Raw genomic sequence first — 14031 nt, forward strand, 5'->3', positions numbered from 1 at the left:
GACCATGTAGAATAGTCAATAATTGGCATATCATAAACACCAGCAGAGTATTTTTAGCTTTATGTGTTGTTTTGTTTTCCTCTGTAGACTTGGTTTGACTCACTGGCAATGTCGTAGAGTCATGTGACCATGAATTAAAGCATAAAGGACCAAAGAAGCAGTTTGTTAATGCAGGTTTTTGCACTTTTGTTTTTGAGTCTAATCGCTCCTGAGTTGCCTGAGGCCGTGTATACCCTTGAAAGGCACACAGGCTCAGATGTGAAGACACAATCCAGCGATAAGGCCTACAATAATAACGTTTTTCATCTGTAATATCTTCTGTCCTGTCGTGACTCCAAGTCCCCCAATCATTAGAGGATGGATCCACTCCTGCTAATTGAAGCAGTGTCAACAGATAACAGCTTTTGTTGCAACATTTCCCCCGAGTAACATATTTCTGGCTATGCTAATTTATAAAGCAGGCGGCCACAGGCTGTACAAAAAAAATAATACATCATACAACGCAGTTAATATAGCTGAGCAGTGGGTGAGCACAGATGCCCGGAGTTGCACACCTGCCAACACCCAAGACATACATTTGGTCCTTGAGCGTGATAAAAATCTCAATATAGATCATTGTCATGCTCTCAAGCGGCGTCAGTCTTATTGCTTTGCAGCATTGCAAACGAGATGAGTTATATGGTACAGTGTCAGACTCACTTCTCTGCTTGGTTTTGTGTATCTGTCAAAGCAACAGAACAGTGTGGAATTACATGAATGTGAGACAGTGCAGCATACATTCACCAGGTGAAACAAAATCATACTTCGTTCCCCATAAATTAACATATTTTGTGCTTTCTTTGGATATACATTTATTTTTTTTTCTCCACAGAAGGAGCTTCCCATGGAGAAGACGCCTGGCAGTGCAAGCCAGCCGGGTTCTCTCGACTTCTCTTTGGAGTCCCTGAACAAGCTGAATCACAGCAGCTCCAGCAGCAGCAGCCTGTATCCAGACACGGGCTCAGGCGGCCGGAGGGGCGAGCGCCACGTAGATGTGGGAAAGAGCGGGGAGGACTGCTGCAAGGTGGACGAACCCTCCTCCTCCAGCTTCTCAAGCAAGCCTGGGGCGGATCTCGTGGGCTCCCTCAGCGACTCACTGTATGACAGCTTCTCTTCCTGCACCAGTCAGGGCTCCAATGACGTGTAGGGGCGATGAGTAAGAGGGCAGGGCTGTAGTCCAGTCTGTGTCTGGTTTCTTGGACATGTCTGACATCTGCTCTGACATCTTGGACATGTGAAGTTTTTGGCTCTTTTTCTTCTCTTTTGAAATTCTCTTCTTCTTTTGTTTGGATGTTGAAGGGTGCAATAGGCCTATGGAGTGGATTTCCAAGCAGATTTTCATCTCTGTTGAATTTTAAGAATCCCCCTTTAAAGCATTAGGTTTTTGGATTTACAAGTAAAATAATATTCAACAGGACTTAGTTTGATCTCAACCCCCTCTGGATCTGGTCTTGATTCAAGCTCAGCATTCACTTAATCCTGACTCAGACTGGAATAGTGTGGTCTCAACTACGGCCCTGCCTACAACAGGTGGACCTGCCTGTCCTCGCTACATACAACACGAAGCACTTAAGAGGAGCTGGAGACACAAGGATGAAACCTCAACCAGGACTTTTAATAGTTTGACTCTGGGTGTGGTGGACTGGACAGCAATACGCAACCTTGTCTCATTGCAATTCCTAGTTATCTTTCTCCCCATGCTGGGGAACTTCTTATCATTGCACTGTAACAAATACTGTACAAAATTTGTAAGGAGTGTAAAGTGAACTTTCATTCAGGCAGTGATAAGCAGGGCGTCTTCTGGGAGCGACGCTGATGTGCAACCTCAGTGTGTAGTTGCAACACAATTGTTGCTTTGATGGCATTCCTGCTTACTAGGAAATTAGATATAAACCTAAGGTGTCATTTTATGTTTGCTGCTAAGTACGTTGCCCATTGAAGTTGCCCAAAAATTGCCCATGTGGAGTCACAATCCATAATAATACAACTGGTTCACCTATGTCTTCATTGATGAAGCAATATCTTTAAAAATGCATCACAAATCACAGCATTTTCTTTCATTTCTGTTCATTTTGACTAATTTCGAAGGCAAAACTTGTCTTTGTGTGTTACTTTGAGCATTTGTGCAAACAAAACAGAAAATTGTGAAAAGGTTATTCAAACGACATGAAAATTTTCAAATTTCAGCTAACAAAACTTATTTTTAAAAAGCAGTTTATCTCATGATGTCAGCTGAAGCAAAGCATATAATGTTTCCATGTGATACATTAACTAATCGTGATGATGTTTCAGTGTTTGGCTGGCACATGGGTACAGCTACAGGACCGACTGTTTTGCTTGAACGCACCCAGTGTCACTGTTGGTAGCTCAGGGAACATACTGGACTATTGTAGATTGTAAGAATTAAAATGCCGCCATTAAGAAACTGTTGACAAACACAAATAACACTCAGTAATATTTCAACTTCCTGATGCAAATGAATCCAAACAGTTTATAATCTCATGTAGCACAGCATACCTGAACTCTCCAAACCTCAGTTTTCCTTTCATAGTTTGTATATTATGTTGTATATAGAAACTGCTATAAGTTAATCTCAGAATGGGCATTGCTGATTGATATATGCAAATGTGGAAAAAAAAAGATGTAAATTGTTTTGCCAATCATCCAACCAAGGTTTTAAGTCTACTGTTTGAAAATGGCATGCATCTTTTCTTTAGGGTTTCTTGTTTTTTCTTTTAAAAATTCTTTATTTTGATCAATAAGAGCTAATACTAAAATATTTTATCACTTTATTTTAAAGACATATTTGAACTTTAGGTGAAGTTATGCCAAATCTCTATCTGGAATTTGACCAGCTGGTGCTAATCAACAGAGCCGACTGTGTGTTTCGATTTTTCTATGAAACTGTTAATATTGTATGAAGAGAGTCTGAAGAGGACTTGTGTATTTTTCTAGATGTCCAGTATTTATACCCACATTTTGTACTGTCAGACTGTAGTGTGATTGTCATGCTTCACCTCTCTCCTTAAATGTTCCTGGTTCCCTTTGTAAAGAGAAATGGTTACCAGCAGTGTTACTTTGGTAATTATTATTAATGTTATTATTGTTATTATTATTACTGTGTGCAATTTTGTCTGTTACACCAGACTTTAATGCTATATTTTATGTAACTATTTCCTAAATAAATACGAGAAACTATTTCCTCTTTCACGCGGAGCTACAAGATGTGTTCTTGTGCGTGTGTCTGTGTGTGCGTATTTCTGTTTGGGCACAACGCGTCCTCATGCGCACAGGAACGTGAGCGTGCAGGCGTCACCAGCCGATTCATTCATTTATTCTTTCCCTTCAATGTGGAAATAAAAGGTTTGGAGCAAACCCGAAAGATTTTCACTCCAAGGGCATCGTGTGTAATCACCGCGTCCCACCCGCAATCTGTCAGCGGGCGCTGAAGCTCAGAGCCGGCGACAGTTCGCTCCAAGCCTGCGCTCCGCTCGGTGCGGAGGGATTTATAACTATTAGTCACTTGATGGGTAATTGTGTGCGTGTAAATAAACGCAATTAGTTCATGCACGCTCGGATGAATTCTCTCTCTCTCTCTCTCTCTCTCTGCCTCTGCATTCATCAATAAGCACAATATATCGTGTTGATCACCTTCAAAGTGCGACAGAATCAGATTATGTGAGAAGTCCGGGTTAGGTTTGTGTTAGTCCTGTGATGGTGGTTTTATATGGATGTTTAATGCTGGAGGATGACATCAGGGGAAAATGAAATTGCCTACAGGTAAAACAGGCAACAATAGTAAGGATATAATAACATATATTACATATATATTATACATATATTTAGATGTGCACCACCATATTATGGAAACACTCAGAGGTGCAAACGTGCTGACAAAAAGGCACGAAAAGGCCACTAAAGTCAGTGACTACCTTATCGAAAAATATAGGAATTGTGGAAGGCAAACCTCAAAAAAATACATCATCACAGCAACAAATAGTAAGATATAACTCAAATACTAAGAAACAATCCTGTAGTCACTCTCATTGTAGGCTGTAAACATACTGATGAGACATTCTTGAAGAATGAAAACTGGTCATAAAATATAACAGAAACCTTAAGATTTGAAAATAGTGAGAAAATTCTGCCAGCATCTGATGACTTAAAGTGTTACAATGAATTATTTGTATGAAAAAAGCGACAATGAAATTTCAGTCGTTTTAGAATTATATAGTTTATTGTCAAGGTCAATCCTTTGCAGACGCACTGAATCTTTATACTTTTAAGTATTTAATAAGAACTGTACATGAAAAATCTACGAGGCCCTGAAAAGAAGGGAAAGGAAGAGGTCTCCAAAGAATTCAATGAACTTTTGGCCCCTCTCGCAACAGTCAGCAACACGACAGAAGTATAATCAAAATGTAGGCACATGTAGTCACTACATGTTGAAAACCATTTGTCGTGCTTTCTCTGTCATCAGTGCACGGAGACGAACTGACTGAGGTTACGGAAATGCCACCGGTGAGCTCTCATCACGTGGTGCGCTTTATGAGGTTTGCGCTGTGGATTTGTCTTCAGTTGCGCTGGAAGAGGAGCCCCTTACTTCACGGAGCTTTCCTCTCTTTTTTTTTGCTCTCACAGCAGCGAGCCGAGATGATGAGCGGATCCGCGTCTGAGCTTCCTCCGCGGCGGTTCGTCCTCCATGCCCCCGTCTGAACGAGTCCATTTGGTCGGATGTTTCCCCTCCGAGCCTCTTCTGGGAGAGAATGCGTCTTCTCGTTTTTGCGACTTTATTTGGAGTCCTTCTCGACGCAGGTGAGTGCAAGTTGGAGAGACTGCGGCCGCGTTTCTGTCAGCGTGTCTTCAGCGCATACGCAGCAGAAACACTTGACTGTATTGTGGTATGTGCTTAATTTATACGTCCCTTCTACTTGAATTCATGGGAAATGCAAATTACATGATGTTGGGATGTTTAGACGTTTTGCATCCATGGTACAGATATATTTAACCTCGGAATGTTGTGTTCCAAAATGTAAAACGACTTTATTCTGATGCCATTTTTTAAAAAACAGGACCTTGGTAACTAATTTTCTCTGCGTATGTGAAGTCTGTGCGTAAGACTTGACTTCCAGTACAAGCATTTACTGGTAGACCTCGTAAATTTTTGGAAAAACCTAAGCAACATGAAAGAATGATGGTCAGTAATGCACAAAATGTTGCGTCTTTAATGCTTGTTTTACGCGCTGATGGAACAGTAGCTGCTGTGCCGGATTCATGCCAGTAACACACTTTAACCTGTGATTTTCTGTTACTCATGAGCTATTTGTTTCGCTTTTCTTTGGTGGATGCGTGTGCTTTGAATGAGAGATTTTCTTCTTGCCAATACAAGAGTTGGTAAATAACGTGAAGATGCTGCATTGCTGTGCCAAGTTGCTATTTGTGGACAGTTTCCTGCACTTACTCATTTCTTGTTATTTCACTTTGTTGTTCTTTTGTGCCTACGGTCATAATAGCAAATAGGATTGTGATTAGAGGATATTGCAGTTGCTCTACACCTGAAGCTTTAAAGCTTTCCCTTTCTTTGTTTCTTATCCCCAAAAAAGATTTTGAGTAATTTTCTAAAACTGATAAACTGTGCTCAGGCACTGGATTTTGCCATCCAGTATGACAGATAAACCCCCCCCCCCAAAAAAATACAAAAATAAGAAAGTTCCTTGTTATCCAGGTGATGGATGGACGTTTCAGGCATTAGCTTGGTTTAAAGTAATTAGACTGGGGTTGTGATGTTATATGTGGACCTTTATCAGATGCGTTTGAAGGTGCTGTCAGGGTTGAGATTAATGTTTGGTGCCATTTCAATAATTACACCACCAATACACGTCAGAAGGGACAGATAGCCTGTGTGGGATATTTAGGAAAGAAAGGGCAGCGCGTTTGCAGGAAGTTTTTGATTGAGTGCCTTCATATGATGCTGCCATCATGATAATATCTTTTAGAAAAACAAACTGAATCTGACAGGTGTGGCATATAACAATCCAGTGTGCCAATTAATACTGAGACAATAAGTTGCCAGTGAATATATTTATGGCATTGGCATCATTTGTAACTTTCCAGGCTGTAACGGACGTTTAAATAGTACTAAGATGCCAGCGTAATATTGACTGCTATCGAATGCTTCCTCCATTTTAGGTCTCACAGCTTGAATCCTGCAGATGTTTTGCCCTTTATGTAGGGCCGGTGTACAGTATGACAGACACTCAGATCAATGATGAGGTTGTAGGCAATAAGAAAAGCTCATCCAGGCAGCTTTAAAGGCCTCAGACCGAAACTGAGAAAGCTACAAAGGGCTTGTTTAAGAGGAGATGTGATGGCAGTCCAGCACTCACATTTTTTTTGATCAGAGGGGAAGGGAGTTCATGCAGGCACTGACAGAGTGCATCAAGTCCCTCTTACTGCTTGTTTGTGTTGTAAATGCAGCTTCATCGCCTATAAAATCCACTTTTTAAAGGGAATTTAAAAGGACCACTGTGTTATTTGTTGATTTTTCTTGCTTTGTTTCTTTACAGCCTTTTCTCACCTCAGTGTGTGAATCTGTAACCTCCTTGTTGACACTCATGAAACAGCCAATAAAAGCACCCGAAAAGCACGAGCTTGGTGACGAACTCATTTATGAGCATTGAAAAACCACACAATCTTGACCTGATGCACAAAAGAAAAGTAAAAAATGATTTCTCCATCTCATCTTTCAGGCAGCCCTTATGCTAAGCTAACTGCCTCTTGGTGTAGCAGAGAGACATGAGATTGGTATCAGTCTGCTCATCTAAATCTCAGCAACAAAACAAATAAGGTCAAAAAATTTAATTTATTTGGGCAAATATTTGGGTTTAAATTTTATTCCATATTTGACAAAGAACAGATAGACATCAGGTCAAACTAAATTCTTCTCTTAGAATGTGAAGAAAATGAAGAACAATGTCTACTATACCATGACTTATTGAGGTTTATGTGCTCTTTTTCCTGCTGCTTGTTGCAGGAGATGCCCTTCAGATCCAGTGCTACCAGTGCGAGGAGATGAAGCACAATGACTGCTCCACACCGGAGTACATCGTCAACTGCACCGTCAATGTGCAGGACATGTGCCAGAAGGAGGTGCTGGTCAAACCAGATGGTAAGTTCACTATTAGTCTGTATGAATGGATACTACCCGCTTTTCCTTCAGTTCATTTGAAGCAGCTCTGTTCCTTTTGGAAGGTTTCATGTTATAGGGCTTGTTGGTTGCTTGTTGGTGGTCACACGAAGATCTTATCAGCTCAGCCAATCATTGCCAAGAAGAGAGATAAAAAAACAAAAAGCATTTAACAGCACATAGTACGATGCATCTTCACTTTTGTTTATGAGTTACTATAAATAAAGCTAATTTATTTGATTGACGATCATGTCATCTGTGTTTCTGTGCTGATAAGGATCTAAATGTCCTTGACAGTCAAGGCTCTCTCAGTATTGATGCAATCCAGGATAGAGCCAGTAAAGATTGATAGTTTTGGGAGTAAATGCCCGAGCAGTGGCAGCAGTCGAGTTCCTGTTTATCTGTAGAAGAAAGGTGACGGTCTGGGAACCGGAGATGAGGCTGAATAAGATGCTCAGGGGGTACGAGATAATTAACATAAATAGTCACATCTCAGCTAAGATGAGCTGAGATGCTCTCATAAGCAGGAAAAAATGTCTTTTAAAAAGAATTTATGGTGCAGCCTATACCTAAAACAACAAATTAGATCAGCTGTCTGTCTGAATTGACAAATAAGACAGAAGATACTCCCGTTTTCCACCTTCCAAACACATTTTTATCCTCATACGTGTGACTGACTGACCCAGCAGAAGAGGCTGAGCAGGTCAACACAATCTCCTGTGGTTTTCAGCGTAATAGATGTGGTTATCTGTTATTTTGTTCCTTTGCTCAGCTTCAAAGACAGAGACAGGAGCATTGATTGATGTGTGGATGAACCCGCTGTGTTCCAGAAAACAGTCTTGAAGACAGAGCATCAGAGGGCGTAACACATCAGCTTTTCAATGCAGTGAAAAACCTACGCATTATTAACCTAAACAAACAAATGCGAGGCCCTCGATCGTTTTTGTCTTGGCGCTCACTTTCCTATGAGGCATGTCGGTGTTGTTGTGTCCCTCGAAAACCCTGGTGAACACTTTCTCACTGGACCACTCTATTTGGCTCATTCATCAAATAGGAGAGTCTTTCTCCCAGCTGCCCCTGCCTGAGTGTTAGATTAGTTTTGCACTGCATTGAAATAAAATGACTTGGCTTCTAGGGTGCCAACTAGACCATTTGCTGAAGGGTTTTTAGGCTTAAACGACAAACACAAGAGCAAGAATATGAGGCACAGTTTAGACTTTGTGTTTATCTGCTCTGCTATGAGCTGCAGTCTTTAGCATGTTAGGCTAACTAACTTGCGACAGCAGTAACTGACCTTTACTTCCAAGTCAAAGGCACATCATATGGTGGAGTCATGGCAATCTGAGCCACTCGTGCATGTGAGGGATTCTGAAGAAAGATTTGTTCAGTCTTATTTTCAGGTCATCAAATACAGATGCTTTAGATCATCAGATTTGTTTTATATTTTTTATCATTTCGCAACCATGGAATGAGACCCAACAATGAGTGATTTTACTCCAGGATTGCTTACAACAAAAACAAGTCAGCTGCAAAAATTACTTATGTTCTGGCCACAAATAAAACGTCTTTAGACTGCCTAAAACTTTCAGAGATCATTCTATTGAGGGAAAATGCTCAGTTGCACATATTTCTCCTCCTTCATCAATAAAAAGCATTCCCAGGTAATGGAACATTGTTTCCACAGTGACTGAATTTGTCTGAATTTGATTTAATCAAAACTCTTTCCTGTCCAGTCAGGGGGAATTTCGTTTGTGGACAACAGAAAAAAACACACAAGATAAATTACACAATAAAAATGCTACACTAATGATATAGAAGCTACAGCGTGCCATAGAAACACAGCACAAACAGCACTAGCGTTTAGCCAACCAGATGAAGAAACATCACTTGATAAGGAAATCCATGTGCTGGAATGCAATAAATAAAAGTTACAGCACGACAGAATACGAGTTTTTCTTCATTCCCAACATCTCCATCTGGACACTCTTGAATTTTTTCATTTTTATTCTAATTTTTATTTTTATTTTGGCAGGAATACATTATCGGAAATCCTGTGCCTCCTCTGGGGCTTGTCTCATTGCCTCCTCTGGCTACCAGCAGTTCTGCACCGGCAGGCTGAACTCAGTCTGCATCTCCTGCTGCAACACCCCACTCTGCAATGGGCCCCGGAGGAAGCGTCCCATCCCTTCGGCGGCGATGGCGATCCTATGGACGAACAGGCCACTTCTCCTTTACCTGACCTTTCTCCTGCCACTGCTGACACTCCTCCCTGTGACGTAGGCTGGGGATCCAATCCAAGTTTCTCCTGTAAAGTTTGATTTCCTTAATCCAAACCATTAGAAAGAAAGAAAGCTCACTTTGTTGCTCTTGCTTGTCGTTCATTTGAGTTCACATTGCCCAGTTAAAACTAAATTTGAGCTTATAAACAGGAGTCCAATGGCAGAATTTTGGCTACATGATCTCTGGCAAGGTTAAAGATTTTGCCTGCAGTCATATCAAACCAGGTTGTCCTTGCAATTTTGACTGAACAGGTCAGGCCAGGCCAAGAACTAAGATGTTTTGCCTCTTTGGTGTGGAAGAATTTGACTGGCGTGCACAGAGCCCCAACACCTTTGGACACAAGGACACAAACCATTTCTCAATATGCTAAATTAGTGACATCATCATCCTCTTCAACACAACAAAAATCACACTGCTATTGTGAAGGTTGAATGAACACACTTCCTGTCCCTTTTTGTTACAGATTCACCTTGGAGCCCTGGCCTGTAATCACTGCTGTGATCAGCAGATTTGGTCGCCCACCACACTGGCTTTGTATCTTCTCAGCGTCATGAAAAAAAACCAACTGTTGTTCTGATCGATGTTACACCCGTAACCACTGAGTAATGGAGAAGTGGAAGCATACTGAGTTTTCTGAATTTATTTATTGCTAGAGGAGGACCTGGTCTGCAGCTGAGGCGTCTCTCAATTTCGTTGCTTTTTGTGAAGTGGAACGTTTTGTGAGGAACCTGCTCTGAAGTCATTTTCTGGTTATTACACGCTATGAAAGGTGCTGGTGGAAGTCACTGTAAAAAAATATATATATATATACTTTGAAGCTTTTATTTTGTGGGCTTTGTTTGAATGATGGTTTGGAACCATTAGTTTGCTTTCTTGTTGACGCTGTTGTTGTTGCTCAGAATGCAAAGATTTCCATTTTTTGAATTGATTACGGCAACAAAAACCATCTCAAACCCAAAATATGCTTATATTTTTCATATGTTATGAGAACTTGAAGGGGTCTGGCATCTCTTGCTGCACATTCTTCATCATATATATTTTTCTTCTCCACTGCCGCTCATATTAATTGACATTTTGTTACTTTGAATTTGAATGTTGAAGTGTTTTTTTAGATTTTTGCAGTTTTGCAGCTTACTCATTCCTGATTATAAGATTTGAAGGATTACTCTGGAGCTGAGTTATATGTTATATATATTAATTAGACATCAGTATTAATTAAATATTCCTTTGCGATGTTGGTGTAGTTTATATCACATAGACATAGTGCAGCATAATGATAAACCACAAGCACAAATGAATTCTCACTGGAGAACTGCTTCAGGTTGATATCAGCCGTGTTCGCCTTTGAGTTTGTATGTCTTTAGAACTTTAAATTAAACATATGCCCGAATCATAACTAGTAAATCATGTAGCCAGTGCTGTGGAGTAAATATTTCATAATCCACCCCAATGAAAACAAATTTGTGTTTTCATCTCATTTCCTGCAGGTTTTTATTTCCCTCCAAATGATTTCTTTAGAAGTTCTATATTGCTGCTGTCATTTTATTGCTTTTTCTTGTATCTGTACAGTATTATATTCATACACAATGAATGTGCTTTTAACAACAACAACGCAGACTCTTCTCCGGCTGTGTTGTAATGCTACACACTGAAGTTTTAAAAGACAAACAAGTGCACAGAATTTTCACACTGGTTCGACATTGTTTTCACATTATTACGATATTGTTTTCATATTTAAAAAGTATGTTGTTTGTTGATTAATCTTATATGACTTATATCAGAGCATCATGTGACAGTTGAAACAACAAAGATGAGATATGATCAGTTTCATTTTTTTATTTTTTGACTGGTCTTCTGTGAAGAGTTATGCTGTATTCTGCTGATGTGTGATGTAAATAAACGTTGCAGAAAAACAGAGCAGCTGGATGGAAAGATTTCAGAGCTCTTGTATCACATGTTTCACTACAGCCAATGTTAAATATCTTAGGATTTTACCCAAGTTGAACTTAATTAAAGAGATTATTTTTGCATCTTGAGCAGCATGTTTGCCTTGGCACCTCAGTGTAGTCTGCAAATGTAATTCAATTATCAATGGAGGCTTTGTTATCCATGTAAACTTTATGCTTTGATGCAGCAAAAATCACGTGTTTTGCACCATGTTTAACTGACCTGCTGTGCACCTGCTGAAAGACTCTCAGTTATGCTAGCAATTAATTGGAAGTAACTAATTGGAAGTATCCCAGTGAACATTGCTCCATTTCCCTCAACAGTAAGAAGCACCAAATTAGGTTCTTTCAGGGAACCTCTTACAAATTTCGTGATACAATATGTCCTTTCTAGGAAATTCGAGGGAACTGTTGGACCAGCAGAGTCTGCAAAACAAGTGGGAAAACATGTTTTCCTTCATGAACAGTGTTTGAATCACATTTATTAACTTAAGGTAGAAGCTGCATCATTTTCTCTGCAACAACCTCCATGTGCAGGCTGCAGAGGCTGACAGCTTAACGTTCACCTAAAATGCATGAACTTTGGGCTGTTTGGAGGGAGGGGAGGGCTCAAAACCACCACTGCTGGTGGTCCCCAGGAGATTATTTAGGCCTAAATGCTTTCTCTGTGTCTTTAACCTTCACACAGTCAACTTTAAGTTACCATCAGTCCGTGAATCATTTACTGATTATTTTGTTTATCCGGCTGTTTTAAAGAGCGAGACAAGCGATGATGTTCGACTTGTAAGTGCCACAACAGTGTTTCCAAGTAACCGTTCAATTATTTGCCTAACAATGCAGAGGTGCATTGTTAGAGACACAATAGAGAAGCCCCCACTGGATGAATCCTGCAGTTTATATAGTGAAAATTTCCAATAATTTTGCAGAGAGATAAGAAAACGACTTGCAGCACAGTGATATCAGGCGACTTTGGTCTTTTTAAACCCCAGTTGTATCAATTGCAGCTTAAACTTTGGGTCTATTAGCAGCAAACGACTCCTGCTGTGTGAGGGTGAGCCTGTATGACAGAGCATCATTAAGCCTGGACACAAGAGGAAGAGGACAGGGAGGAAGAGGAAGAGGAGGAAGGACTGACGATCATAGAGGGGAAGTGCCGACTGCAGATCTCCTGGGGTTAAGAAGCAGCGAAAAGAGGAGATTATTAAAAATAATAAGGCCCACCTCTGCCTTACTCTAATGACGTGGCACAAACACAGTCGCATTAGGACTCTGGCAGTGGAAATACTTCAGTTGATGAGGGACCACAATTCATCTACTTTGTTTACTGTGTAGGCTAAGAGTATTGGAAATGAGGGGGAAATTATCTATTCTGGTGTGGGTGGGAATTGTTTCGGGTACAGATCACAGGACTAACAGGGGACAGCAAGATAAAAAACCTCCAGAGAATCAATTACCCTTAGCTCAGTTGAACAGATACTGTATGTTGTACAGAGTTCAGATGAATCTGAGGCGGCCCACTTAGACACGTCAAATTTCATTAAGGAATCAAACGGATTAATCAATAGGCCTATTTATTTGCTGCTGATAGAACAGCTAAATTAAAATGAAATTCTATGCTGAATTAGAAATCTCATTAAACATATTACCTTGGATATGAAAAGGATGAAGCCTGAGGAAATCATGCTGCTAAATATGATGACTTTTCAGTCAACCAAGATGCTTCACGAGATTTTATTTTCACTCCAATCCACTTCAGTAGCTGTAACACAAACCTTCATTCCATGAAGTAGGGCCAATAAAGAAGGTAAACACAATTAACCCCCAACACACACACACACTCTCACACACAGAGACAATTAACAAGCATCATCTAGTGTTAAATAAAAGGTAAATAAACTGGCTTGAAGAACGGCTGTAAAAAAATCACTTGTCACTTTGATTGTTCCATTCCGGGATGGAGGTTTTAAAAGCTGGTGGAGTAAGCAGGAAGACCGAGCCAGTGGAGGTGAAATCATTTGTATCATTGTGGCTCACGGTGGTTCGATGGTGTTTGTTGCTTCTTAAAAATGAGAGCATTGGTGCCCTCTAGTATTCAACACTGTGACACACAGGATGGTGAAGTGCTTGCAGAAAACAGCAAACAAAACACTTTTACATGCAATTTGACATCACTGTGTCCATTATATTTTTTTTACTTCTCTGAAAGTGAAAAAGGAAGGGGAGGGAATAAAGTTTGCTGCATAAGCTGCTGGTCATCCTAAGAAGTGAGACTGTAGCATGAGAATCTGCGAACAGATGTAATTCTTATTGATTAAACTTGGAATTTGTTACAGGAATATTATGGTATTTTATCTTGCAAAAGTTAAGCAGTCTCACTTTAATGAGCACCATCTATTTAATCATTTAAAAACTCTGAACTGTGGGTCTAGAAAGGGATTAGATAAGAAGAAATGCAATTTATAGTCTCTGTTATATTATCTTTTGTGAATTTTTAATAATCCTCTTCTTTTAAAGGGGTTTCTCTTGCTCTATCACACAGTTTCACTTTATGAAGATTAAAGCTTAATAAATAAAGTTAAT

At 40.1% G+C, this 14031-nt stretch overlaps 2 protein-coding genes across 10 annotated transcripts in view; both read left to right on the forward strand.

Moving 5' to 3' along the window:
• LOC124055634 (nck-associated protein 5-like) overlaps nt 1–3255 on the forward strand; it is a 139607-nt gene extending 136352 nt beyond the window's left edge. For all 7 annotated transcript variants that reach the window (XM_046382599.1, XM_046382601.1, XM_046382602.1 and 4 more), the window contains one exon: nt 872–3255. In XM_046382599.1, the coding sequence (XP_046238555.1) occupies nt 872–1186 (315 nt within the window). In that variant the 3' untranslated portion in view covers nt 1187–3255. The remainder of the gene's footprint in view (nt 1–871) is intronic.
• A 1083-nt stretch (nt 3256–4338) lies between these two features.
• Nucleotides 4339–11535, forward strand: LOC124055756 (ly6/PLAUR domain-containing protein 1-like). 3 transcript variants are annotated; one of them, XM_046382868.1, is made up of 4 exons: nt 4339–4854; nt 7073–7207; nt 9258–9501; nt 9969–11535. In XM_046382868.1, exons 1-4 carry the CDS (start codon nt 4806–4808, stop codon nt 10057–10059), a joined length of 519 nt encoding a protein of 172 aa, XP_046238824.1. In that variant the 5' UTR covers nt 4339–4805; the 3' UTR covers nt 10060–11535. The 3 variants fall into 3 exon arrangements, with proteins under 3 accessions (XP_046238824.1, XP_046238826.1, XP_046238827.1); XM_046382870.1 differs by having other exon boundaries at nt 4352–4854; nt 9258–9532; XM_046382871.1 differs by having other exon boundaries at nt 4840–4940.
• Nucleotides 11536–14031: the final 2496 nt, after the last annotated feature.

Source organism: Scatophagus argus, chromosome 24 (assembly GCF_020382885.2).
Source record: "Scatophagus argus isolate fScaArg1 chromosome 24, fScaArg1.pri, whole genome shotgun sequence".
In the NCBI taxonomy this organism is placed as follows: Eukaryota; Metazoa; Chordata; class Actinopteri; family Scatophagidae; genus Scatophagus; species Scatophagus argus.